General features: G+C 51.4%; 1 protein-coding gene across 1 annotated transcript in view; it reads left to right on the forward strand.

Annotated features, from left to right (window-relative positions):
* LOC311150242 (E3 ubiquitin-protein ligase UBR4-like) overlaps positions 1-26,788 on the forward strand; it is a 147,352-nt gene that overhangs the window by 63,108 nt on the left and 57,456 nt on the right. The window contains exons 40-57 of the mRNA XM_084187618.1: positions 175-345; positions 688-870; positions 5,043-5,201; positions 5,525-5,677; positions 5,947-6,174; positions 6,664-6,821; positions 7,317-7,488; positions 9,141-9,342; positions 9,616-9,779; positions 10,003-10,219; positions 10,708-10,924; positions 13,563-13,626; positions 14,373-14,507; positions 15,907-16,081; positions 16,872-17,003; positions 17,507-17,628; positions 18,646-18,757; positions 25,207-25,328. Of these exons, the coding sequence (XP_084043744.1) occupies positions 175-345; positions 688-870; positions 5,043-5,201; positions 5,525-5,677; positions 5,947-6,174; positions 6,664-6,821; positions 7,317-7,488; positions 9,141-9,342; positions 9,616-9,779; positions 10,003-10,219; positions 10,708-10,924; positions 13,563-13,626; positions 14,373-14,507; positions 15,907-16,081; positions 16,872-17,003; positions 17,507-17,628; positions 18,646-18,757; positions 25,207-25,328 (2,886 nt within the window). The remainder of the gene's footprint in view (positions 1-174; positions 346-687; positions 871-5,042; positions 5,202-5,524; positions 5,678-5,946; positions 6,175-6,663; positions 6,822-7,316; positions 7,489-9,140; positions 9,343-9,615; positions 9,780-10,002; positions 10,220-10,707; positions 10,925-13,562; positions 13,627-14,372; positions 14,508-15,906; positions 16,082-16,871; positions 17,004-17,506; positions 17,629-18,645; positions 18,758-25,206; positions 25,329-26,788) is intronic.

A 26,788-nucleotide genomic window follows, 5' to 3' on the forward strand; every position in this document is an offset into this window, starting at 1 on the left:
CCCCAGTATATCTGTGATAGCTCTTTCCAATACATGCTAAATTACGCTGTCTGGTCGCTTGACATAAGATGTGATGTAAGATCAACATGTTGTTACGTAATGTGTATGACGATATATATATATATATATATGACTGTCTGCTGATGTTGAGTTGACTTCCTTCTCTCTCTCCAGTCTGGCTCGTCCACGGCGGAGGTGGTTCTGGAGATGCTGGTCTTCCTGATGGATGCCATCCAGACCAACTTCCAGCAGGCCTCCGCTGTAGGCAGCAGCAGCCGAGCCCAGCAGGCCCTCAATGAGTTACACACACTGGACAAGAGTGTTGAGATGACTGACCAACTCATGGTAGGACTTTATTCATAACCTTAACCCTAACCCTGACCAACTCATTACATTTACATTTTAGTCCTTTAGCAGACGCTCTTATCCAGAGCGACTTACAGGAGCAATTAGGGTTAAGTGCCTTGCTTAAGGGCACATCGGCAGATTTTTCACCTAGTCGGCTCGGGGATTAGAACCAGCGACCTTTCGGTTACTGGCACAACGCTCTTAACCACTAAGCTACCTGCCGCCCATCTCATGGTAGGACTTTATTCATAACCTCCGTCCGCTGTGGAAGACCCCGAGAGACATGCGATGTGGACTCCTGCACGCTTCCTGACTAACATGTTCCTCCCCTCTCCCCAGGTGCCCACCCTTGGTTCCCAGGAGGGAGCGTTTGAGAACGTGCGTATGAACTACAGTGGAGACCAGGGCCAGACCATCAGACAGCTCATCAGTGCCCACGTGCTGCGTCGGGTCGCCATGTGTGTGTTGTCTTCGCCCCAGGGCCGTCGCCAGCACCTCGCCGTCAGCCACGAGAAGGGCAAGGTGGGCACTGGCACCGCACACAAGGACACGCAGAGACACACACTCATTCGTGGCGGTTCATGCTGGTTTCTTTGTGCCGTTGCTGCTCTAAATTGTAGTCAAAAGTTCAAGTTTCATCTTGTTGTCATTTTGAGTGCTTTTTTTGCAGGGTTCGTATGGTCATGGAAATGCTGGAAAAGTCATGTAATTAAAAAATTGTGTTTTCCAGGCCTGGAAAAATTGTGGGAAATTATCGAATAATCTAAACTAATTTCATATTTTCTGGTAATGTAATTTATTTAGGCACAGTTTTGAAATATTTTATAAATCAAATAAAAATCAACGTATCAGCCCAGATGGGAATGACACTTTAGCGCGTCTGTTTGGGAGCTTCACCTGCATGGTGGGAGACGAGACAGTGGGCCGTTGCTCAAGGAGAGAGAGACAGTGGGCCGTTGCTCAAGGAGAGACGAGACAGTGGGCCGTTGCTCAAGGAGAGAGAGACAGTGGGCCGTTGCTCAAGGAGAGACGAGACAGTGGGCCGTTGCTCAAGGAGAGAGAGACAGTGGGCCGTTGCTCAAGGAGAGAGAGACAGTGGACCGTTGCTCAAGGAGAGAGAGACAGTGGGCCGTTGCTCAAGGAGAGAGAGACAGTGGGCCGTTGCTCAAGGATGGAGAGACAGTGGGCCGTTGCTCAAGGAGAGAGAGACAGTGGGCCGTTGCTCAAGGAGAGAGAGACAGTGGGCCGTTGCTCAAGGAGAGAGAGACAGTGGGCCGTTGCTCAAGGAGAGGGAGACAGTGGGCCGTTGCTCAAGGAGGGAGAGACAGTGGGCCGTTGCTCAAGGAGAGAGAGACAGTGGGCCGTTGCTCAAGGAGAGAGAGACAGTGGGCCGTTGCTCAAGGAGCGCGAGACAGTGGGCCGTTGCTCAAGGAGAGAGAGACAGTGGGCCGTTGCTCAAGGAGCGAGAGACAGTGGGCCGTTGCTCAAGGAGAGAGAGACAGTGGGCCGTTGCTCAAGGAGAGAGAGACAGTGGGCCGTTGCTCAAGGAGTGAGAGACAGTGGGCCGTTGCTCAGGTTTTGTAGATACTTCCAGTTGATTTGGGCATCCAATTTATAGGACATTGAAACTCAATAGATGCTAGTCAGCCTGCAAAGTAAACCTTTCTAAGGTAGCTAAGATAAATATGACTAAACTAGAAAAGGTACATTTCCTTAAGAACATGTGTGGGCTTGCTTCAGCTGGATAAATGTTTTTGTAGTCTACTATAGCCATTTGATCTTTGATATATTGAATGAGCAAATTATTTCAAAAGACATAAAACGTATTTGGTTGTAATGTTGCACTGTTTTACATCAAGGGTGGTCAAACATCCTCCCGGAGAGCTAATGGGTGGTCAACCATCCTCCAGGAGAGCTAATGGGTGGTCAACCATCCTCCAGGAGAGCTAATGGGTGGTCAACCATCCTCCAGGAGAGCTAATGGGTGGTCAACCATCCTCCAGGAGAGCTAATGGGTGGTCAACCATCCTCCAGGAGAGCTAATGGGTGGTCAACCATCCTCCATGAGAGCTGATGGGTGGTCAACCATCCTCCATGAGAGCTGATGGGTGGTCAGGTAGCTTAGTGGTTAAGAGCGTTGTGCCAGTAACCGAAAGGTCGCTGGTTCTAATCCCCGAGCCCACTAGGTGAAAAATCTGTCGATGTGCCCTTGAGCAAGGCACTTAACCCTAGTTGCTCCTGTAAGTCGCTCTGGATAAGAGCGTCTGCTAAATGACCAATTATTATTATTATTATTATTATCCTCCAGGAGAGCTAATGGGTGGTCAGCCATCCTCCAGGAGAGCTAAGGGGTGGTCAACCATCCTCCAGGAGAGCTAATGGGTGGTCAGCCATCCTCCAGGAGAGCTAATGGGTGGTCAACCATCCTCCAGGAGAGCTAATGGGTGGTCAACCATCCTCCCGGAGAGCTAATGGGTGGTCAACCATCCTCCAGGAGAGCTAATGGGTGGTCAACCATCCTCCAGGAGAGCTAATGGGTGGTCAACCATCCTCCAGGAGAGCTAATGGGTGGTCAACCATCCTCCAGGAGAGCTAATGGGTGGTCAACCATCCTCCAGGAGAGCTAATGGGTGGTCAACCATCCTCCAGGAGAGCTAATGGGTGGTCAACCATCCTCCATGAGAGCTGATGGGTGGTCAACCATCCTCCATGAGAGCTGATGGGTGGTCAACCATCCTCCAGGAGAGCTAATGGGTGGTCAGCCATCCTCCAGGAGAGCTAATGGGTGGTCAACCATCCTCCAGGAGAGCTAATGGGTGGTCAGCCATCCTCCAGGAGAGCTAATGGGTGGTCAACCATCCTCCAGGAGAGCTAATGGGTGGTCAACCATCCTCCAGGAGAGCTAATGGGTGGTCAACCATCCTCCAGGAGAGCTAATGGGTGGTCAACCATCCTCCAGGAGAGCTAATGGGTGGTCAACCATCCTCCAGGAGAGCTAATGGGTGGTCAACCATCCTCCAGGAGAGCTAATGGGTGTGCAGGCTTTTATTCCCCTCTAACAAACCACATTTTAGAAATGAGCTGCTCAACTGGACCTTGATAAACTGGTTCTGATGTTTTGAGCAGGGCTTGATCAAAAGCCTGCACACCCAGCAGCTCTCCAGAATGAGGGCTGACCACATGTATTTTATACAGTAGCCTGTCAGGGATTGTACTCTGTGGGGGTTAAGTGCCTTGCTCAAGGACAGGACAGGAGATGGTACGTGGGATCAGAGGGCAGCCTCCGTGTTGATACCGCATTACGCATACTTTTTTTATACGTACATAGAGACGCGGCCAATTGATGGTCATGAAAATCTGGTTTTAAAGTCATGGAAAAGTCATGAAATTCCATCTGTCAAAATGTGCGTGAACCTTGTTTTAGTTGCTATCCAACCTTGGTTTCATTCAAACTGAAAATTAGGTACCCCTTCTGTCTGGTGCTGACCCAGTGTTATTTAACCCTCTCCTCTCCTGTCCCCCTCCTCTCCTGTCCCCCTCCTCTCCTGTCCCCCTCCTCCCCTGTCCCCCTCCTCTCCTGTCCCTCTCCTCTCCTGTCCCCCTCCTCTCCTGTCCCCCTCCTCTCCTGTCCCCCTCCTCCCCTGTCCCACTCCTCCCCTGTCCCCCTCCTCTCCTGTCCCCCTCCTCTCCTGTCCCCCTCCTCTCCTGTCCCCCTCCTCTCCTGTCCCCCTCCTCTCCTGTCCTCTCCTCTCCTCCCCTCTCCTGTCCCCCTCCTCCCCTCTCCTGTCCCCCTCCTCTCCTCCCCTCTCCTGTCCCCCTCCTCCCCTCTCCTGTCCCCCTCCTCCCCTCTCCTGTCCCCCTCCTCCCCTCTCCTCTCCTCCCCTCTCCTGTCCCCCTCCTCCCCTCTCCTGTCCCCCTCCTCCCCTCTCCTGTCCCCCTCCTCCCCTCTCCTGTCCCCCTCCTCCCCTCTCCTGTCCCCCTCCTCCCCTCTCCTCCCCTCTCCTGTCCCCCTCCTCCCCTCTCCTGTCCCCCTCCTCCCCTCTCCTGTCCCCCTCCTCCCCTCTCCTCTCCTCTCCTCTCCTCTCCTCCCCTCTCCTGTCCCCCTCCTCCCCTCTCCTGTCCCCCTCCTCCCCTCTCCTGTCCCCTCCTCCCCTCTCCTGTCCCCCTCCTCCCCTCTCCTCTCCTCTCCTCTCCTCTCCTGTCCCTCTCCTCCCCTCTCCTGTCCCCCTCCTCCCCTCTCCTGTCCCCCTCCTCCCCTCTCCTGTCCCCCTCCTCCCCTCTCCTGTCCCCCTCCTCCCCTCTCCTGTCCCCCTCCTCCCCTCTCCCGTCCCCCTCCTCCCCTCTCCTGTCCCCCTCCTCCCCTCTCCTCCCCTCTCCTGTCCCCCTCCTCCCCTCTCCTGTCCCCCTCCTCCCCTCTCCTGTCCCCCTCCTCCCCTCTCCTCTCCTCTCCTCTCCTCTCCTCCCCTCTCCTGTCCCCCTCCTCCCCTCTCCTGTCCCCCTCCTCCCCTCTCCTGTCCCCCTCCTCCCCTCTCCTGTCCCCCTCCTCCCCTCTCCTCTCCTCTCCTCTCCTCTCCTCTCCTCTCCTGTCCCTCTCCTCCCCTCTCCTGTCCCCCTCCTCCCCTCTCCTGTCCCCCTCCTCCCCTCTCCTGTCCCTCTCCTCCCCTCTCCTGTCCCCCTCCTCCCCTCGTCTCCAGATCACCGTCCTGCAGCTGTCGGCTCTCCTAAAGCAGGCTGACTCCAGTAAGAGGAAGTTAACCCTGACTCGTCTGGCCTCGGCCCCCGTCCCCTTCACCGTGCTCAGCCTCACTGGGAACCCCTGCAACGAAGATTACCTGGCTGTCTGTGGACTCAAGGTTAGTCATACTCTTCAGAAGCTCCTGCCACGTAGACATTGGAGGCTATGTCTACGATTCCTCACATCCTGGGGCTTCTTGCCTCCCTCTCAACCATATTGGAGCAGAGGGTTCAAGGTCCCTCCCCCTTTTGACCTTCTTCTTCTCCAATGCGTTTTGAGAAGGAGGTGAGGAGAGGATGCATGGAATTGAGAAAGAACCCCTGTCTATAAATGTAGGGCATATCTAGCTACGTATATTATGTTTTTCTTTATTTGGAGGCCGGGCTAGCAGGTGAATGTGGAACCCCAAGTACTAACCTCCCTCCCCTCTCTCTCTCTCAGGACTGCCACGTTCTGACTTTCAGCAGTACAGGCTCCGTATCGGACCACCTGGTGCTGCACTCTCAGCTGGCTACTGGCAACTTCATTATCAAGGCTATCTGGCTGCCTGGCTCCCAGACTGAGCTGGCCATCATCACTGCTGACTTCGTCAAGGCACGACATCGGCTCACTTACACTTTAGGTTTAATAGATGGGTGATGTTTCACGTCTAGATGATACTTTCAGATAGTTTTCCTTTCTTAAAGGTTAAAGTGATATTCCTCTTTTTGAACCTCATTTAATCTAAAGGTTTGAGTAATTCCCTCCTTAAAAAAATCAGGTGTACATTTTGCGTTGAACAATTCAAGCAAGGAAAAAGACAGATTTAGATTTTCCATACGTCTTTTCCAACTTGGTTAGACTTTTTTATTTTCTCCCTTCAGATCTATGACCTGTCAGTGGACGCTCTGAGCCCTGTGTACTACTTCCTACTGCCGAGCTCCAAGATCCGAGACGCCACCTTCCTGTTCAGCGAGGAAGGGAAGAGCATCATCGTCATCATGTCCTCTGCTGGCTACATGTACACACAGGTCATGGACGAGTCGTCCAGCGCCCAGCACGGACCCTTCTATGTTACCTCAGTACTGGAGATCAACCACCAGGACCTCAAGGTAGATGTTAGCCCCCGTCCTGACTCCAGACCACACGCGACCCTGGCAACAGGTGCCCTATCGTGGCCTCCCTCCCCCTCTGCCGCTCTACCATTGTATCTCTCTCTCTCTCTCTCTCTCTCTCGCACTCTCTCTCTCTCTCGCTCTCTCTCTCGCTCTCTCTCGCTCTCTCTCGCTCTCTCTCGCTCTCTCTCGCTTTCTATCTCTCTCTATCTCTCTCTCTCTCTCGCTCTGTCTCTCTCTCTCGCTCTCTCTCTCTCGCTGTCTCTGTCTCTCTCTCTCTCTCGCTCTCTATCTCTCTCTCTCTCTCGCTCTGTCTCTCTCTCTCTCTCTCTCTCTCTCTCGCTCTCTCTCTCTGTCTGTCTCGCGCGCTCTCTCTCTCTCTCTCTGTCTCTCTGTATCTCTCTCTCTGTCTCTGTCTCTCTCGCTCTCTCTCTGCCATCTATCTATCTGTTCTCTCTGTTCTGACTGTTCTCTCTGTCATTCCAGGACAGTAACGGTCAGGTTGCTGGAGGCGGTGTATCTGTGTACTACAGCCACGTTCTCCAGATGCTGTTCTTCAGCTACAGCCAGGGAAAGTCGTTTGCTGCCACCGTCAGCCGCAGCACCACCGACGTACAGAAACTCTTCACCATCAACGTCAAAGGGTAAGGACGGCCTGTCACCTAACAACGTCAAAGGGTAAGGACGGCCTGTCACCTAACAACGTCAAAGGGTAAGGACGGCCTGTCACCTAACAACGTCAAAGGGTAAGGACGGCCTGTCACCTAACAACGTCAAAGGGTAAGGACGGCCTGTCACCTAACAACGTCAAAGGGTAAGGACGGCCTGTCACCTAACAGTTGTGGAGGGCTCTGACAAATGCCTTAGGTAGTGAAAACTACATTTGAAAGTAGACATCTAAATATTTGACATAGTATGATCCATTAGAAAAATATGAGAGGGGAAGGCAACTTCTGTAAAAACAACCTTCAAAGTTGATGGAAAAATGCAACCATAGATTTAAAAACAATTGAGTTGAAAACAGTTTTGATATATCTGATAACGTTCTCCCTCCCTCCCTCCCTCCCTCCCTCCCTCCCCCCCTCCCTCCCTCCCTCCCTCCCTCCCTCCCTCCCTCCCTCCCTCCCCCCTCCCTCCAGCTCTAATGGTAGTAGTAAGACTTCTCCAGCTCTGTGCCAGTGGTCTGAGGTGATGAACCACCCAGGCTTGGTGTGCTGCGTCCAGCAGACTACTGGCATTCCTCTGGTCATCATGGTCAAACCTGACACCTTCCTCATCCAGGAGATCAAGACCCTGCCCGCTAAGGCTAAGGTATAGCACACGCTAAATACATGCAAAACACATGCTAAAGACATGCTAAACACGCACTAAACACACACTGAAGACATGCTAAATACATGCTAAACACACGCTAAAGACATGCTAAACACACACTAAACACACGCTAAAGACATGCTAAATACATGCTAAACACACACTAAAGACATGCTAAACACGCACTAAACACATGCTAAAGTCATGCTAAACACGCACTAAACACACGCTGAAGACATGCTAAACACGCACTAAACACACGCTAAAGACATGCTAAACACGCACTAAACACACGCTAAAGACATGCTAAATACATGCTAAACACACACTAAACACACACTAAAGACATGCTAAAGACATGCTAAACACGCACTAAACACATGCTAAAGACATGCTAAATACATGCTAAACACGCACTAAACACATGCTAAAGACATGCTAAATACACACTAAACACACACTAAAGACATGCTAAAGACATGCTAAACACACACTAAAGACATGCTAAAGACATGCTAAACACGCACTAAACACATGCTAAATACATGCTAAACACACACTAAACACACACTAAAGACATGCTAAAGACATGCTAAACACACACTAAACACATGCTAAAGACATGCTAAACACACACTAAAGACATGCTAAACACGCACTAAACACACGCTAAAGACATGCTAAATACATGCTAAACACACGCTAAAGACATGCTTAACACAGACACTGGTCATCATGGTCAAACCTCACACCTTCCTTATCCAGGAGATCCTGCCTGCTAAGCCTAAGGTATAGTAAACACACGCTAAAGATACGCTGAACACACGCTAAAGACATGCTAAACACACGCTAAAGACATGCTAAACACGCACTAAACACATGCTAAATACATGCTAAACACACACTAAACACATGCTAAAGACATGCTAAACACACACTAAAGACATGCTAAACACGCACTAAACACACGCTAAAGACATGCTAAATGCATGCTAAACACACGCTAAAGACATGCTAAACACAGACACTGGTCATCATGGTCAAACCTCACACCTTCCTTATCCAGGAGATCCTGCCTGCTAAGCCTAAGGTATAGTAAACACACGCTAAAGATACGCTGAACACATGCTAAATACATGCTAAACACACACTAAACACATGCTAAACACACACTAAAGACATGCTAAACACGCACTAAACACACGCTAAAGACATGCTAAATACATGCTAAACACACGCTGAAGACATGCTAAACACAGACACTGGTCATCATGGTCAAACCTCACACCTTCCTTATCCAGGAGATCCTGCCTGCTAAGGCTAAGGTATAGTAAACACACGCTAAAGACATGCTAAACACACGCTAAAGACATGCTAAACACACGCTAAAGACATGCTAAACACACACTAAAGACATGCTAAACACACGCTAAAGACATGCTAAACACACGCTAAAGACATGCTAAACACACGCTAAAGACATGCTAAACACACGCTAAAGACATGCTAAACACACGCTAAACACACGCTAAAGACACCGAGGGGAGGAACTCCAAATCATTTTGAGGAGGCGTTGAGTAGAAAGGTGGAAATCCTAATTGAGGAAGAGGCACACCCCCTTCTAAAGCCCTCTCCTCTCCTCCCTTCAGATCCAGGACATGGTATCCATCCGCCACACGGCGTCCAACGAGCAGCAGCGTACCACCATGATCCTGCTGTGTGAGGATGGCTCTCTGAGGATCTACATGGCCAACGTAGACAACACCTCCTACTGGCTCCAGCCCTCCCTGCAGCCCAGCTCGGCCATCTCCATCATGAAGCCTGTCAGGAAACGCAAGGCCGCTGCTGCCAGTGAGTTAAACTAACACCCCAGTCAGAGCAGTCACCAGTCTGTCCGTCGGATGCCCGCTCAAATTTGTACTATGCTTGGGAATCCAAAACGCTCTCGTTTCACTTCACTCATTCAGTTTTGGATTCCCAGGCTACCAGGTACTATCCTCAAAATGCTTTAGGCAGCTGGATCAAGCACACACATTTTTAAGTTTGAATATGATCAAACTTTCAACTTATTTAATTGATTTTCTCGTGAATGAATTGTCTGATCCACCTGCCGCTCTGTTCCAGCCACTCGTACGTCCAGTCAGGTGACGTTCCCGGTGGACTTCTTTGAGCACAACCAGCAGCTGACGGAGGTGGAGTTTGGAGGAAACGACCTCCTGCAGGTTTACAACGGACAGCAGATCAAACACAGACTCAACTCCACTGGGATGTATGTAGCCAACACTAAGGTATGACCTCTGAACTCTCTACAACTCTGGGCTTGAATAAAACTGCTCCTGGGTTAACTAGAAATCCTTCAGAAGGTTTTTTTTTTTTTTTAATGGGAGGCTGTGGAACCATTTTGGAGGACAAAGTTACACATGCACACTGTAATGGTACATGCTGTTCAGACTGCCCCCCTTTTTTCTCATCTTAATGACATTGGTTATCTGTTTCCCCCCCTCTGCCCAGCCTGGAGGCTTCACAGTAGAGACGGTAAACAACAACATCTCCATGGTGATGACGGGCATGCGGGTGCAGGTGGGCACCCAGGCCGTCGAGCGGGCGCCCTCTTACCTGGAGATCTTTGGGCGCACCATGCAGATGAACATGACCCGGGCTCGCTGGTTTGACTTCCCCTTCACCAGGGAGGAGGCTCTGCAGGCAGACAAGAAACTCTCCGTCTTCAGTAAGAACACAGGATGTGATGTCGTGTTTTTGTTTTTACGTGAACACAGAGGGCTGGTTTCTTGTTTTGTTTGTTTTTGGTATTTTCTTGTGTGCAAAATAAACAATGTAATGAGGGTTAAAAAGGGAAGAGTGCATGTGCAGGAGAGGTGAAAACCCAGAGAGGTGAAAACCCACCCCCTTTCACATATTAAATATTATTGGACCCAGATTATTCCTAGTCCTGGACTAAAACACATTAAGTGGTGGTTCTCCACGGAGGGTTGTGTGCGATCCAGAAATAGGCTTAGTATGGGTCCGTCAAACGGGCCCGGAGGGACAGTATGTGCAGGTCTACAGTAGTGTTCGATTCGGGCTAGTTGGTTGTAGCACAAGTTGGACATTCAAAGATATGAGGGTAAAAAGTGATCTGCTGTGCACATGCTTTAACTCTGACGTTGTTTTATTTGCCCACTGTCTCCGACTAACCTCTCATATTCCTTCCTCCAGTCGGAGCGTCAGTGGACCCGGCAGGCGTCACCATGCTGGACTCTATAAAGATCTATGGGAAAACCAAGGAGCAGTTTGGCTGGCCTGACGAGCCCCCCGAGGACTTCTCCTCGGCCTCCGTCAACAACGTGTGCTCTCCCAACCTCAACACCGGCAACGGCACCGGGGAAGGTGACATCGCCTCGCCAATCTCCACCGGCGGCACCGTGCTGGAGAGGTTAGTGTTAAAAGGTCACAGGGGCAAAGGTCACATGGTTCAAAAGTTAACAAAGGTCAACTGCTACCACTAGACCAGAGACAGGTTCTCACAAGATGGCCAAGTTGCAAAGTCAAAATTCGTAAAAATGTATGAAAACAAGAATTTGCTTTTTGGTCTTAACTTAAGGTTGGGGCAAGGGATAAGGTTAGCAGTGTGGTTAGGTTTAAGGTTAGGGCAAGGCATAAGGTTAGCAGTGTGGTTAGGTTTAAGGTTAGCAGTGTGGTTAGGTTTAAGGGTAGGGCAAGGCAAGGCATAAGGTTAGCAGTGTGGTTAGGTTTAAGGTTAGGGCAAGGCATAAGGTTGCCTCTCTGTAATATAGTTCCCTCTCTCCTCACCCCTCAGTCTCTCTGTAATATAGTTCCCTCTCTCCTCACCCCTCAGTCTCTCTGTAATATAGTTCCCTCTCTCCCCACCCCTCAGCCTCCCTGTAATATAGTTCCTCTCTCCTCACCCCTCAGTCTCTCTGTAATATAGTTCCCTCTCTCCTCACCCCTCAGTCTCTCTGTAATATAGTTCCCTCTCTCCTCACCCCTCAGTCTCTCTGTAATATAGTTCCCTCTCTCCCCACCCCTCAGTCTCTCTGTAATATAGTTCCCTCTCTCCTCACCCCTCAGTCTCTCTGTAATATAGTTCCCTCTCTCCTCACCCCTCAGTCTCTCTGTAATATAGTTCCCTCTCTCCTCACCCCTCAGTCTCTCTGTAATATAGTTCCCTCTCTCCCCACCCCTCAGTCTCCCTGTAATATAGTTCCCTCTCTCCTGACCCCTCAGTCTCTCTGTAATATAGTTCCCTCTCTCCTCACCCCTCAGTCTCTCTGTAATATAGTTCCCTCTCTCCCCACCCCTCAGTCTCTCTGTAATATAGTTCCCTCTCTCCTCACCCCTCAGTCTCTCTGTAATATAGTTCCCTCTCTCCTCACCCCTCAGTCTCTCTGTAATATAGTTCCCTCTCTCCTCACCCCTCAGTCTCTCTGTAATATAGTTCCTCTCTCCTCACCCCTCAGTCTCTCTGTAATATAGTTCCTCTCTCCTCACCCCTCAGTCTCTCTGTAATATAGTTCCCTCTCTCCTCACCCCTCAGTCTCTCTGTAATATAGTTCCCTCTCTCCTCACCCCTCAGTCTCTCTGTAATATAGTTCCCTCTCTCCTCACCCCTCAGTCTCTCTGTAATATAGTTCCCTCTCTCCCCACCCCTCAGTCTCTCTGTAATATAGTTCCCTCTCTCCCCACCCCTCAGTCTCTCTGTAATATAGTTCCCTCTCTCCTCACCCCTCAGTCTCTCTGTAATATAGTTCCTCTCTCCTCACCCCTCAGTCTCTCTGTAATATAGTTCCCTCTCTCCCCACCCCTCAGTCTCTCTGTAATATAGTTCCCTCTCTCCTCACCCCTCAGTCTCTCTGTAATATAGTTCCCTCTCTCCCCACCCCTCAGTCTCTCTGTAATATAGTTCCCTCTCTCCTCACCCCTCAGCCGGTGTAGTCTGTGTAGTAGGATCAGACATTTAGGTGGTGCTAGTCATGTGTGTTTGTTGAGATGTCTGAATGTGGCTTGTGTGTGTGTGTGTCCACTGCATGGCGTGTGTGTGTGTGTGTGTGTGTGTGTGTGTGTGTGTGTGTGTGTGTGTGTGTGTGTGTGTCCACTGCATGGCGTGTGTGTGTGTGTGTCCACTGCATGGCATGTGTGTGTGTGTGTCCACTGCATGGCCTGTGTGTGTGTGTGTGTGTCCACTGCATGGCCTGTGTGTGTGTGTGTGTGTGTGTCCACTGCATGGCGTGTGTGTGTGTGTGTGTGTCCACTGCATGGCCTGTGTGTGTGTGTGTGTGTGTGTGTGTGTGTCCACTGCATGGCGTGTGTGTGTGTGTGTGTGTCCACTGCATGGCCTGTGTGTGTGTGTGTGTCCACTGCATGGCGTGTGTGTGTGTGTGTGTGTGTGTGTGTCCACTGCATGGCGTGTGTGTGTGTGTGTGTGTGTGTCCACTGCATGGCGTGCGTGCGTGTGTGTGTGTGTGTCCACTGCATGGCCTGTGTGTGTGTGTGTGTGTCCACTGCATGGCGTGTGTGTGTGTGTGTCCACTGCATGGCGTGTGTGTGTGTGTGTGTGTGTGTGTCCACTGCACGGCTGCAGTCATAATATCTTGTTCTGCTTCTTCCTCTGTTCACCTGGTTTCTTTCTGTGATCCTCACATTGGTTTCTGTTTCTTTGCTCCCAAAAATACAATCAATAAACAAGTTGTGAAACTGAGTCCTTATCAACCTTGGACCGGTTAGTAACCAGCCTTTCTCTGCTTGTTAGCATGGTGTGTGTGTGTGTGTGTGAAGCAGAGTGAAAGGACATTGTGTGTATCTGTGTCTAAATGAGTTAGTAAGACTGAATGTGCCATGTGAAATGCATTCTTCAAAAATAACATCATTCTGAAGTTTGCTCTAATAACTATGCATCTGTGCTTGTTCTCACTCTAAACATTGAATGGATGTTTGTTTTTCAATTCAGTAGACTAGCTTAGACTTGATTGATTTGAAGTTGTTTTTTGATTGTTAAGATAAATTGATTATTGATTGATTTATCAATGAATTCACCACTCTCCCCCCTCTCTTAGGTTGGTGGTGAGCTCTCTGGAAGCACTGGAGAGCTGCTTTGCTGTGGGCTCCTCCAATGAAAAGGTAAGGTCTTCACTACATCTTTCACGGAGAAAGAAGCTCTCATTTGACACCGCTGTTTTTTTTGCATTGTAAAACTCAGGCCCACAATCCTCAATTTAGTAGGAATGTAGTAGGTATTTTGCCTACGTGTTATAAACTGGACTGAGTGAAGAGAGGCGAGGTGCATATTGTGAGTGGCGCAGTGGTCTAAGGCACTGCATCGCAGTGCTGACTGTGCCACTAGAGATCCTGGTTCGAATCCAGGCTCTGTCGCAGCCGGCCGCGACCGGGAGACTCATGGGCGGCGCACAATTGGCCCAGCGTCGTCCAGGGTAGGGGAGGAAATGGCCGGCAGGGATGTAGCTCAGTTGATAGAGCATGGCGTTTGCAACGCCAGGGTTGTGGGTTCGATTCCCACGGGGGGCCAGTATATTTTTTTATATATATGTATTCACTAACTGTAAGTCGCTCTGGATAAGAGCGTCTGCTAAATGACTAAAATGTAAAATGTGTGTGTTGTTATTATAGGGCTTTAGAAGACAGGGCGGCAGGTAGCTTAGTGGGTAAGAGCGTTGTGCCAGTAACCCAAAGGTCGCTGGTTCTAATCCCCGAGCCGACTAGGTGAAACATCTGCCGATGTGCCCTTGAGCAAGGCACTTAACCCTAATTGCTCCTGTAAGTCGCTCTGCATAAGAGCGTCCGCTAAATGACTAAAATGTAAAATGTAAATGTAGTAAACTATATAAATTGTGTATGTGACGGTTCAGGAGAAGAACAAGGCTGCAGCGCTGGAGTTGGCCACCTTGCTCCTGTCCATGTCCACGCCCTCTGGGGTTCAGCAGCAGACCAAAGGCCTGCTGGCCAGCCTACACACCAGCCGTACTGCCTACCACAACCACAAGGTAACTAGCCTACACACCAGCCGTACTGCCTACCACAACCACAAGGTAACTAGCCTACACACCAGCCGTACTGCCTACCACAACCACAAGGTAACTAACATACACACCAGCCGTACTGCCTACCACAACCACAAGGTAACTAACATACACACCAGCCGTACTGCCTACCACAACCACAAGGTAACTAACATACACACCAGCCGTACTGCCTACCACAACCACAAGGTAACTAACATACACACCAGCCGTACTGCCTACCACAACCACAAGGTAACTAACATACACACCAGCCGTACTGCCTACCACAACCACAAGGTAACTAACATACACACCAGCCGTACTGCCTACCACAACCACAAGGTAACTAGCATACACACCAGCCGTACTGCCTACCACAACCACAAGGTAACTAACATACACACCAGCCGTACTGCCTACCACAACCACAAGGTAACTAACATACACACCAGCCGTACTGCCTACCACAACCACAAGGTAACTAGCATACACACCAGCCGTACTGCCTACCACAACCACAAGGTAACTAACATACACACCAGCCGTACTGCCTACCACAACCACAAGGTAACTAACATACACACCAGCCGTACTGCCCACCACAACCACAAGGTAACTAACATACACACCAGCCGTACTGCCTACCACAACCACAAGGTAACTAGCATACACACCAGCCGTACTGCCTACCACAACCACAAGGTAACTAACATACACACCAGCCGTACTGCCTACCACAACCACAAGGTAACTAACATACACACCAGCCGTACTGCCCACCACAACCACAAGGTAACTAACATACACACCAGCCGTACTGCCTACCACAACCACAAGGTAACTAACATACACACCAGCCGTACTGCCTACCACAACCACAAGGTAAATGTTTTCTCCTTGTTATGTCTTTTGAACGTGACTAAGGTGAAATCCATCTCAAAGGACCATGAAAACCTAATTGGCCCTCTTTCAAACCTAATTGGCCCTCTTTCAAACCTAATTGGCCCTCTTTCAAACCTAATGCAGTCTCCTCTCTATGCCTAATGAATGACCAGTCCCACTCACCCCACTCACTCATAACTTCTCTCTCTCCTAGGACCAGTCCCACTCACCCCTCTCTCCCATTACTTCTCTCTCCCCTAGGACCAGTCCCACTCACCCCTCTCTCCCATTACTTCTCTCTCTCCTAGGACCAGTCCCACTCACCCCTCTCTCCCATAACTTCTCTCTCTCCTAGGACCAGTCCCACTCACCCCTCTCTCCCCCATAACTTCTCTCTCTCCTAGGACCAGTCCCACTCACCCCTCTCTCCCATAACTTCTCTCTCCCCAAGGACCAGTCCCTGCTCACCCCTCTCTCCCATAACTTCTCTCTCTCCTAGGACCAGTCGCTGCTCAGCAACGCGGTGCAGTGTCTGAACAGCTGTAGTCGTGACAGCAGAGACCTGGACCCTGACGTGTTCCAGAGGCTGGTCATCACCGCACGCTCCATAGCCATAATGAGACCCAATAACCTGGTGCACTTCACTGAGACCAAGCCCTCTAATATTGATACAGGTAAAAACCAGTCCACTGAGACCAAGCCCTCTGATATTGATACAGGTAAAAACCAGTCCACTGAGACCAAGCCCTCTGATATTGATACAGGTAAAAACCAGTCCACTGAGACCAAGCCCTCTAATATTGATACAGGTAAAAACCAGTCCACTGAGACCAAGCCCTCTGATATTGATACAGGTAAAAACCAATCCACTGAGACCAAGCCCTCTAATATTGACTAGTCAGATATTAGCGTCACTAGATAAAGCGTCTCCTACTACTTGACTACGTGTGTTTATCCCCTGCTTCATTTAGGTCCATGATAGAGGCCGAAGGGTATCACTTCCTGTTTGTTTATTGACATCAGGGATGTCTTTTTTTGTGGGGAGGGGGACAGTCGGGGTCTCAACTTACTGCTGAGAGAGAGAATACACGAAGTGCAATTTAGAAATGTGGTTGTGCATCAGACCAGGTCTCTCTCGAAAAATAGATTTTATCTCAATGAGAAAAACCTGTATAAATAAAGGTTAAGTAAAAAAATAAACATTTGCCCATGTCAGCTATTTGTTTCTAGATTGGTAAATTAGTCTAGCGGTCAGCTATCTAAACTTGTAGATGCACGGTCGAATTACCAACCGGGGTGGGGCCCATTGAGCGTCAGTTATCATATAAAAAAAACTGCAAACATTTGCCTGTGGGAATGCAGACCCACAAGCCACTGCGGCCCCTCCATGATGAGTTCAATTTGTTTTTGTCCCCCACCCCCAGTTACCCATCCCTGATTTACATCCCTTGTTTGTTTGTTCAGAGATGACTGAGGAGGGCCAGAAACGGATGGGCAGTGAGGGATGTAACTTCATCATGCAGCTGGTCAATAACTTCTGGAAGCTCCACGCCCTCAAACCAAAGAACGCTTTCCTGGCCCCAGCCTGTCTGCCAGGTAACCTAACATTGTCTTTCCTGGCCCCAGCCTGTCTGCCAGGTAACCTAACATTGTCTTTCCTGGCCCAGCCTGTCTGCCAGGTAACCTAACATTGTCTTTCCTGGCCCAGCCTGTCTGCCAGGTAACCTAACATTGTTTTTCCTGGCCCAGCCTGTCTGCCAGGTAACCTAAGATTGTCTTTCCTGGCCCAGCCTGTCTGCCAGGTAACCTAACATTGTATTTCCTGGCCCAGCCTGTCTGCCAGGTAACCTAACATTGTATTTCCTGGCCCAGCCTGTCTGCCAGGTAACCTAACATCGTGTAGTGTTCAGTGTGATTTTTTTTTCAAATTATGTAAAACGTTTGTCCAATAAGAACCCACATTTTTGTTTTTACTTTGGATTGTTGTTGTTTTGCTACAGTGTGCCCTACTTTTTGATCCGCTGTAAGGTTTTCCTGGACATATTTGTGGAGACTCATTTTATGAATCGCCAATCGATCAATCATTTTTTTCTCTCCAGGTCTGACCCACATTGAAGCTACAGTGAACGCATTGGTGGACATCATCCATGGCTACTGCACCTGTGAGCTGGACTACATTAACGTGGCCTCCAAGATCTACATGCAGATGCTGCTGTGTCCCGTACGTTCCTCAGTAATACTAGACTTCTGTACCACTGAGTCTTCAGCATTTAGTCTACTGTAGCCCTGTGAAATGTTTTGTTGTTGCAATCAGCATTTTGCTGTGTTGATCCTGGATCATCATTTAGCTGTGTTGATCCTGGATCGTCATTTAGCTGTGTTGATCCTGGATCATCATTTTGCTGTGTTGATCCTGGATCGTCATTTAGCTGTGTTGATTCTGGATCGTCATTAAGCTGTGTTGATCCTGGATCGTCATTTAGCTGTGTTGATTCTGGATCGTCATTTAGCTGTGTTGATTCTGGATCGTCATTTAGCTGTGTTGATCCTGGATCGTCATTTAGCTGTGTTGATTCTGGATCGTCATTTAGCTGTGTTGATCCTGGATCGTCATTTAGCTGTGTTGATCCTGGATCGTCATTTTGCTGTGTTGATTCTGGATCGGCATTTTGCTGTGTTGATTCTGGATCGGCATTTTGCTGTGTTGATCCTGGATCGTCATTTAGCTGTGTTGATCCTGGATCGTCATTTAGCTGTGTTGATTCTGGATCGTCATTTAGCTGTGTTGATCCTGGATCGTCATTTTGCTGTGTTGATCCTGGATCGTCATTTAGCTGTGTTGATCCTGGATCGTCATTTAGCTGTGTTGATTCTGGATCGTCATTTAGCTGTGTTGATTCTGGATCGTCATTTAGCTGTGTTGATTCTGGATCGTCATTTAGCTGTGTTGATCCTGGATCGTCATTTAGCTGTGTTGATCCTGGATCGTCATTTTGCTGTGTTGATCCTGGATCGTCATTTAGCTGTGTTGATCCTGGATCGTCATTTAGCTGTGTTGATCCTGGATCGTCATTTAGCTGTGTTGATCCTGGATCGTCATTTAGCTGTGTTGATTGTTGTGGATCTTTTGATCCTGTGTTCAGACTTTACCAACTCGTGTTTTGCTCTTCCTTACCTAGATGATGTAAAAAGGCATTATAAAATACATTTCATTGATTGATTCTGTTCTGTATTCCAGGACACGTCTGTGAGCTTTGCCTGTAAGCAGGCCCTGATCCGAGTGCTCCGACCCAGGAACAAACGCCGTCACCTGACTCTTCCATCTCCCCCTCGCTCCAACACACCCATGGGTAGGTATCCAGTTACCTCCTAACTCTGAATCAGACCAGGGCTCTCCAACCCTGCTATCCTCCTGTAGGTTTTTGCTCCAACCCCATTTTGTAACTAGTCTTTCCCTGTTCCTCCTTCTCCCTCCTTCTCTCTCCTCTCTCCCTCCTCCTCCTCTCCTCTCTCCCTCTTCCTCCTCCTCTCCTCTTTCCCTGTTCCTCCTCCTCTCTCCCTGTTCCTCCTCCTCTCCTCTCTCCCTGTTCCTCCTCCTCTCCTCTCTCCCTGTTCCTCCTCCTCTCCTCTCTCCCTGTTCCTCCTCCTCTCCTCTCTCCCTGTTCCTCCTCCTCTCCTCTCTCCCTGTTCCTCCTCCTCTCTCTCCCTGTTCCTCCTCCTCTCCTCTCTCTCCCTGTTCGTCCTCCTCTCCTCTCTACCTATTCCTCCTCTCCTCTCTCCTCTCTCCCTGTTTCTCCTCTTCTCTCCCGGTTCGTCCTCCTCTCCTCCCTCCCTGTTCGTCCTCCTCTCCTCTCTCCCTGTTCCTCCTCCTCTCCTCTCTCCCTGTTCCTCCTCCTCTCCTCTCCTCTCTCCCTGTTCCTCCTCCTCTCCTCTCTCCCTGTTCCTCCTCCTCTCCTCTCTCCCTGTTCCTCCTCCTCTCCTCTCCTCTCTCCCTGTTCCTCCTCCTCTCCTCTCTCCCTCTCCCTCCTCCTCTCCTCTCTCCCTGTTCCTCCTCCTCTCCTCTCTCCCTGTTCCTCCTCCTCTCCTCTCTCCCTGTTTCTCCTCCTCTCTCCCTGTTCCTCCTCCTCTCCTCTCTCCCTGTTCCTCCTCCTCTCCTCTCTCCCTGTTCCTCCTCCTCTCCTCTCTCCCTGTTTCTCCTCCTCTCTCCCTGTTTCTCCTCCTCTCTCCCTGTTCCTCCTCCTCTCCTCTCTCCCTGTTCGTCCTCCTCTCCACTCTCCCTGTTCGTCCTCCTCTCCACTCTCCCTGTTCCTCCTCCTCTCCTCTCTCTCCCTGTTCCTCCTCCTCTCCTCTCTCTCCCTGTTCCTCCTCCTCTCTACCTGTTCCTCCTCCTCTCCTCTCACCCTGTTTCTCCTCCTCTCTCCCTGTTCGTCCTCCTCTCCTCTCACCCTGTTTCTCCTCCTCTCTCCCTGTTCGTCCTCCTCTCCACTCTCCCTGTTCCTCCTCCTCTCCTCTCTCTCCCTGTTCCTCCTCTCCTCTCTCTCCCTGTTCCTCCTCCTCTCCTCTCTCTCCCTGTTCCTCCTCCTCTCCTCTCTCCCTGTTCCTCCTCATCTCCTCTCTCCCTGTTCCTCCTCCTCTCTCCCTGTTCCTCCTCCTCTCCTCTCTCCCTGTTCCTCCTCCTCTCCTCTCTCCCTGTTCCTCCTCCTCTCCTCTCTCCCTGTTCCTCCTCCTCTCCTCTCTCCCTGTTCCTCCTCCTCTCCTCTCTCCCTGTTCCTCCTCCTCTCCTCTCTCCCTGTTCCTCCTCCTCTCCTCTCTCCCTGTTCCTCCTCCTCTCCATCTCCCTGTTCCTCCTCCTCTCCTCTCTCCCTGTTCCTCCTCCTCTCCCTGTTCCTCCTCCTCTCGTCTCTCCCTGTTCCTCCTCCTCTCGTCTCTCCCTGTTCCTCCTCCTCTCCTCTCTCCCTGTTCCTCCTCCTCTCCTCTCTCCCTGTTCCTCCTCCTCTCCTCTCTCTCCCTGTTCGTCCTCCTCTCCTCTCTCCCTGTTCGTCCTCCTCTCCTCTCTCCCTGTTCGTCCTCCTCTCCTCTCTCCCTGTTCCCCCTCCTCTCCTCTCTCCCTGTTCCTCCTCCTCTCCTCTCCCTGTTCCTCCTCCTCTCCTCTCCCTGTTCCTCCTCCGCTCCTCTCTCCCTGTTCGTCCTCCTCTCCTCTCTCCCTGTTCGTCCTCCTCTCCTCTCTCCCTGTTCGTCCTCCTCTCCTCTCTCCCTGTTCGTCCTCCTCTCCTCTCTCCCTGTTCGTCCTCCTCTCCTCTCTCCCTGTTCGTCCTCCTCTCCTCTCTCCCTGTTCGTCCTCCTCTCCTCTCTCCCTGTTCGTCCTCCACTCCTCTCTCCCTGTTCGTCCTCCACTCCTCTCTCCCTGTTCGTCCTCCACTTCTCTCTCCCTGTTCGTCCTCCACTTCTCTCTCCCTGTTCGTCCTCCACTCCTCTCTCCCTGTTCGTCCTCCACTCCTCTCTCCCTGTTCGTCCTCCACTCCTCTCTCCCTGTTCGTCCTCCTCTCTCCCTGTTCGTCCTCCTCTCCTCTCTCCCTGTTCGTCCTCCTCTCCTCTCTCCCTGTTCGTCCTCCTCTCCTCTCTCCCTGTTCGTCCTCCTCTCCTCTCTCCCTGTTCCTCCTCTCCTCTCTCCCTGTTCCTCCTCCTCTCCTCTCTCTCCCTGTTCCTCCTCCTCTCTACCTGTTCCTCCTCCTCTCCTCTCACCCTGTTTCTCCTCCTCTCTCCCTGTTCGTCCTCCTCTCCACTCTCCCTGTTCCTCCTCCTCTCCTCTCTCTCCCTGTTCCTCCTCTCCTCTCTCTCCCTGTTCCTCCTCCTCTCCTCTCTCTCCCTGTTCCTCCTCCTCTCCTCTCTCTCCCTGTTCCTCCTCCTCTCCTCTCTCCCTGTTCCTCCTCCTCTCCTCTCTCCCTGTTCCTCCTCCTCTCCTCTCTCCCTGTTCCTCCTCCTCTCCTCTCTCCCTGTTCCTCCTCCTCTCCTCTCTCCCTGTTCCTCCTCCTCTCCTCTCTCCCTGTTCCTCCTCCTCTCCTCTCTCCCTGTTCCTCCTCCTCTCCTCTCTCCCTGTTCCTCCTCCTCTCCTCTCTCCCTGTTCCTCCTCCTCTCCTCTCTCCCTGTTCCTCCTCCTCTCCTCTCTCCCTGTTCCTCCTCCTCTCCTCTCTCCCTGTTCCTCCTCCTCTCCATCTCCCTGTTCCTCCTCCTCTCCCTGTTCCTCCTCCTCTCCCTGTTCCTCCTCCTCTCGTCTCTCCCTGTTCCTCCTCCTCTCGTCTCTCCCTGTTCCTCCTCCTCTCCTCTCTCCCTGTTCCTCCTCCTCTCCTCTCTCCCTGTTCCTCCTCCTCTCCTCTCTCTCCCTGTTCGTCCTCCTCTCCTCTCTCCCTGTTCGTCCTCCTCTCCTCTCTCCCTGTTCGTCCTCCTCTCCTCTCTCCCTGTTCCTCCTCCTCTCCTCTCTCCCTGTTCCTCCTCCTCTCCTCTCCCTGTTCCTCCTCCTCTCCTCTCCCTGTTCCTCCTCCGCTCCTCTCTCCCTGTTCGTCCTCCTCTCCTCTCTCCCTGTTCGTCCTCCTCTCCTCTCTCCCTGTTCGTCCTCCTCTCCTCTCTCCCTGTTCGTCCTCCTCTCCTCTCTCCCTGTTCGTCCTCCTCTCCTCTCTCCCTGTTCGTCCTCCTCTCCCTGTTCGTCCTCCTCTCCCTGTTCGTCCTCCTCTCCTCTCTCCCTGTTCGTCCTCCTCTCCTCTCTCCCTGTTCGTCCTCCTCTCCTCTCTCCCTGTTCGTCCTCCACTCCTCTCTCCCTGTTCGTCCTCCACTTCTCTCTCCCTGTTCGTCCTCCACTCCTCTCTCCCTGTTCGTCCTCCACTCCTCTCTCCCTGTTCGTCCTCCACTCCTCTCTCCCTGTTCGTCCTCCTCTCCTCTCTCCCTGTTCGTCCTCCTCTCCTCTCTCCCTGTTCGTCCTCCTCTCCTCTCTCCCTGTTCGTCCTCCTCTCCTCTCTCCCTGTTCGTCCTCCTCTCCTCTCTCCCTGTTCGTCCTCCTCTCCTCTCTCCCTGTTCCTCCTCCTCTCCTCTCTCCCTGTTCCTCCTCCTCTCCTCTCTCCCTGTTCCTCCTCCTCTCCTCTCTCCCTGTTCCTCCTCCTCTCCTCTCTCCCTGTTTCTCCTCCTCTCCTCTCTCCCTGTTTCTCCTCCTCCTCCTCTCTCCCTGTTTCTCCTCCTCTCTCCTCTCTCCCTGTTCCTCCTCCTCTCCTCTCTCTCCCTGTTCCTCCTCCTCTCCTCTCTCTCCCTGTTCCTCCTCCTCTCCTCTCTCCCTGTTCCTCCTCCTCTCCTCTCTCTCCCTGTTCCTCCTCCTCTCCTCTCTCCTCTCTCCCTGTTCCTCCTCCTCTCCTCTCTCTCCCTGTTCCTCCTCTCCTCTCTCCCTGTTCCTCCTCCTCTCCTCTCTCCCTGTTCCTCCTCCTCTCCTCTCTCCCTGTTCCTCCTCCTCTCCTCTCTCCCCCTGTTCCTCCTCTCCTCTCTCCCTGTTCCTCCTCTCCTCTCTCCCTGTTCCTCCTCTCCTCTCTCTCCCTGTTCCTCCTCTCCTCTCTCTCCCTGTTCCTCCTCCTCTCCTCTCTCCCTGTTCCTCCTCTCCTCTCTCCCTGTTCCTCCTCCTCTCCTCTCTCTCCCTGTTCCTCCTCTCCTCTCTCCTCTCTCCCTGTTCCTCCTCCTCCTCCTCTCTCTCCCTGTTCCTCCTCCTCTCTCCTCTCTCCCTGTTCCTCCTCCTCTCCTCTCTCTCCCTGTTCCTCCTCCTCTCCTCTCTCCTCTCTCCCTGTTTATCCTCCTCTCCTCTCTCCCTGTTCCTCCTCCTCCTCCTCTCTCTCCCTGTTCCTCCTCATCTCTCCCTGTTCCTCCTCCTCTCCTCTCTCTCCCTGTTCCTCCTCCTCTCCTCTCTCCTCTCTCCCTGTTCCTCCTCCTCTCTTCTCTCTCCCTGTTTTTCCTCCTCCTCCTCTCTCCTCTCTCCCTGTTTTTCCTCCTCCTCCTCTCTCCTCTCTCCCTGTTTTTCCTCTCTCCTCTCTCCCTGTTTCTCCTCCTCCTCCTCTCTCCCTGTTTCTCCTCCTCTCTCCCTGTTCCTCCTCCTCTCCTCTCTCTCCCTGTTCCTCCTCCTCTCCTCTCTCTCCCTGTTCCTCCTCTCCTCTCTCCCTGTTCCTCCTCCTCCTCCTCTCCTCTCTCCCTATTCCTCCTCCTCTCCTCTCTCTCCCTGTTCCTCCTCCTCTCCTCTCTCTCCCTGTTCCTCCTCTCCATCTCCCTGTTCCTCCTCCTCTCCTCTCTCCCTGTTCCTCCTCCTCTCCCTGTTCCTCCTCCTCTCGTCTCTCCCTGTTCCTCCTCCTCTCGTCTCTCCCTGTTCCTCCTCCTCTCCTCTCTCCTCTCTCCCTGTTCCTCCTCCTCTCTTCTCTCTCCCTGTTTTTCCTCCTCCTCCTCTCTCCTCTCTCCCTGTTTTTCCTCTCTCCTCTCTCCCTGTTTCTCCTCCTCTCTCCCTGTTCCTCCTCCTCTCCTCCTCTCTCCTCTCTCCCTGTTCCTCCTCCTCTCCTCTCTCTCCCTGTTCCTCCTCCTCTCCTCTCTCTCCCTGTTCCTCCTCCTCTCTCTCCCTGTTCCTCCTCTCCTCTCTCCCTGTTCCTCCTCCTCCTCCTCTCCTCTCTCCCTGTTCCTCCTCCTCCTCCTCTCCTCTCTCCCTGTTCCTCCTCCTCCTCCTCTCCTCTCTCCCTATTCCTCCTCCTCTCCTCTCTCTCCCTGTTCCTCCTCCTCTCCTCTCTCTCCCTGTTCCTCCTCCTCTCCTCTCTCTCCCTGTTCCTCCTCTCCTCTCTCCCTGTTCCTCCTCCTCCTCTCCTCTCTCCCTATTCCTCCTCCTCTCCTCTCTCTCCCTATTCCTCCTCCTCTCCTCTCTCCCTGTTCCTCCTCCTCCTCCTCTCCTCTCTCCCTATTCCTCCTCCTCTCCTCTCTCTCCCTGTTCCTCCTCCTCTCCTCTCTCTCCCTGTTCCTCCTCCTCTCTCCCTGTTCCTCCTCCTCTCTCCCTGTTCCTCCTCCTCTCCTCTCTCTCCCTGTTCCTCCTCCTCTCCTCTCTCTCCCTGTTCCTCCTCCTCTCCTCTCTCCTCTCTCCCTGTTCCTCCTCCTCTCTTCTCTCTCCCTGTTTTTCCTCCTCCTCCTCTCTCCTCTCTCCCTGTTTTTCCTCTCTCCTCTCTCCCTGTTTCTCCTCCTCCTCCTCTCTCCCTGTTCCTCCTCCTCTCCTCCTCTCTCCTCTCTCCCTGTTCCTCCTCCTCTCCTCTCTCTCCCTGTTCCTCCTCCTCTCCTCTCTCTCCCTGTTCCTCCTCTCCTCTCTCCCTGTTCCTCCTCCTCCTCCTCTCCTCTCTCTCCCTATTCCTCCTCCTCTCCTCTCTCTCCCTGTTCCTCCTCCTCTCCTCTCTCTCCCTGTTCCTCCTCTCTCCTCTCTCCCTGTTCCTCCTCTCCTCTCTCCCTGTTCCTCCTCCTCTCCTCTCTCCCTATTCCTCCTCCTCTCCTCTCTCTCCCTGTTCCTCCTCTCCTCTCTCCCTGTTCCTCCTCTCCTCTCTCCCTGTTCCTCCTCTCCTCTCTCCCTGTTCCTCCTCCTCCTCCTCTCCTCTCTCCCTATTCCTCCTCCTCTCCTCTCTCCCTGTTCCTCCTCCTCCTCTCTCTCCCTGTTTCTCCTCCTCCTCCTCCTCTCTCCTCTCTCCCTGTTCCTCCTCCTCTCCTCTCTCTCCCTGTTTCTCCTCCTCCTCCTCTCTCCCTGTTTCTCCTCCTCCAGGAGACAAAGACGATGATGATGAGGATGATGTTGATGACAAGATGCAGCCGTCGGGGCTGACGGGAGGAGAGGGTGGCAGTCAGGAGCAGGGTGAGGTCGACCATGGCGACTTTGAGATGGTGGTGAGTCTCTTTGAGATGGTGGTGAGTCTGGTCCAACCGCTAGTGCCCACTCCTCCTACACTCTACCTACACACAATGTAGTGATCTAGTGCCCACTCCTCCTACACTCTACCTACACACAATGTAGTGATCTAGTGCCCACTCCTCCTACACTCACTCCCTACTAGGGGTGTGAACGTTAAAACATTTAAATGAAATTGGAATCCTTAACGTTAAGAAAAAATCCCTAACTGAACAACTCGTTTATTTTCTTCTTAAATGTTTTATCACGGTGCAGTTATCACAAAACGACCGCTAAAATGTTTTAGCTACTTTATTAACCGGCCTGTAATGCCCCAGGGAGAGGCTCCAAGGAGGGCAGCAGCTCAAATGTGCGTGCCGAGGGGAACAGGAAGTGGGGGGGGAGAGATAGAAACCAAGGCGACGTTCCCTGGTAGACTAACTTATTGACTAACCCATCTGATTACGTAGTCTCTGTCTTGACTGACCCGGAGGAGCTCGTTAAGCTAGCCAGCTAAAATTAGCTAGGCTAATTGAGACTACATAACTTGAACTGTGCGCTTTCTGCCCTTCCAAATCCTACAGTAAATGACCACAATTCCGTCCTCCATTGATTCGTCTAGATATCTCCTAATAGCTTGCCACAAGGAGGCTCTAGCTCTGATTGGGCCGGTTTGATGACTTGTGATTGGATGACAACAACAAGCTACACGCCCCACTCTTGTGAAAAGCAAGAGTAGCAGCGTAAATGATACCGTGTTCTCTCTCTGAGGGAAAGAGCCATGTAGACCCTCTGCGTTGTGAATTCACCTGGATATACAGTCATGGCCAAAATTGTTGGCACCCCTGAAATTTTTCCAGAAAATGAAGTATTTCTCACAGAAAAGTATTGAAATTACACATGTTTTGCTATGCACATGTTTATTTCCTTTGTGTGTATTGGAATAACACAAAAAAAAACAGGAAAAAAGCAAATTTGACATAATTTCACACAAAACTAAAAAAATGGGCCGGACAAAGTTATTGGCACCCTTTCAAAATTGTGGATAAATAAGTTTGTTCCAAGCATGTGATGCTCCTTTAAACTCACCTGGGGCAAGTAACAGGTGTGGGCAATCTAAAAATCACACCTGAAAGCAGATAAAAAGGAGAGAAGTTGACTCAGTCTTTGCATTGTGTTTCTGTGTGTGCCACACTAAGCATGGAGAACAGAAAGAGGAAAAGAGAACTGTCTGAGGACTTGAGAACCAAAATTGTGGAAAAATATCAACAATCTCAAGGTTACAAGTCCATCTCCAGAGATCTAGATGTTCCTTTGTCCACAGTGCGCAACATGATCAAGAAGTTTGCAACCCATGGCACTGTAGCTAATCTCCCTGGACGTGGACGGAAGAGAAAAATTGATGAAAGGTTGCAACGCAGGATAGTCCGGATGGTGGATAAGCAGCCCCAAACAAGTT

The sequence above is a fragment of the Coregonus lavaretus genome (genome assembly GCF_964263955.1).
Source record: "Coregonus lavaretus genome assembly, chromosome: 22".
Lineage (NCBI taxonomy): Eukaryota > Metazoa > Chordata > Actinopteri > Salmoniformes > Salmonidae > Coregonus > Coregonus lavaretus.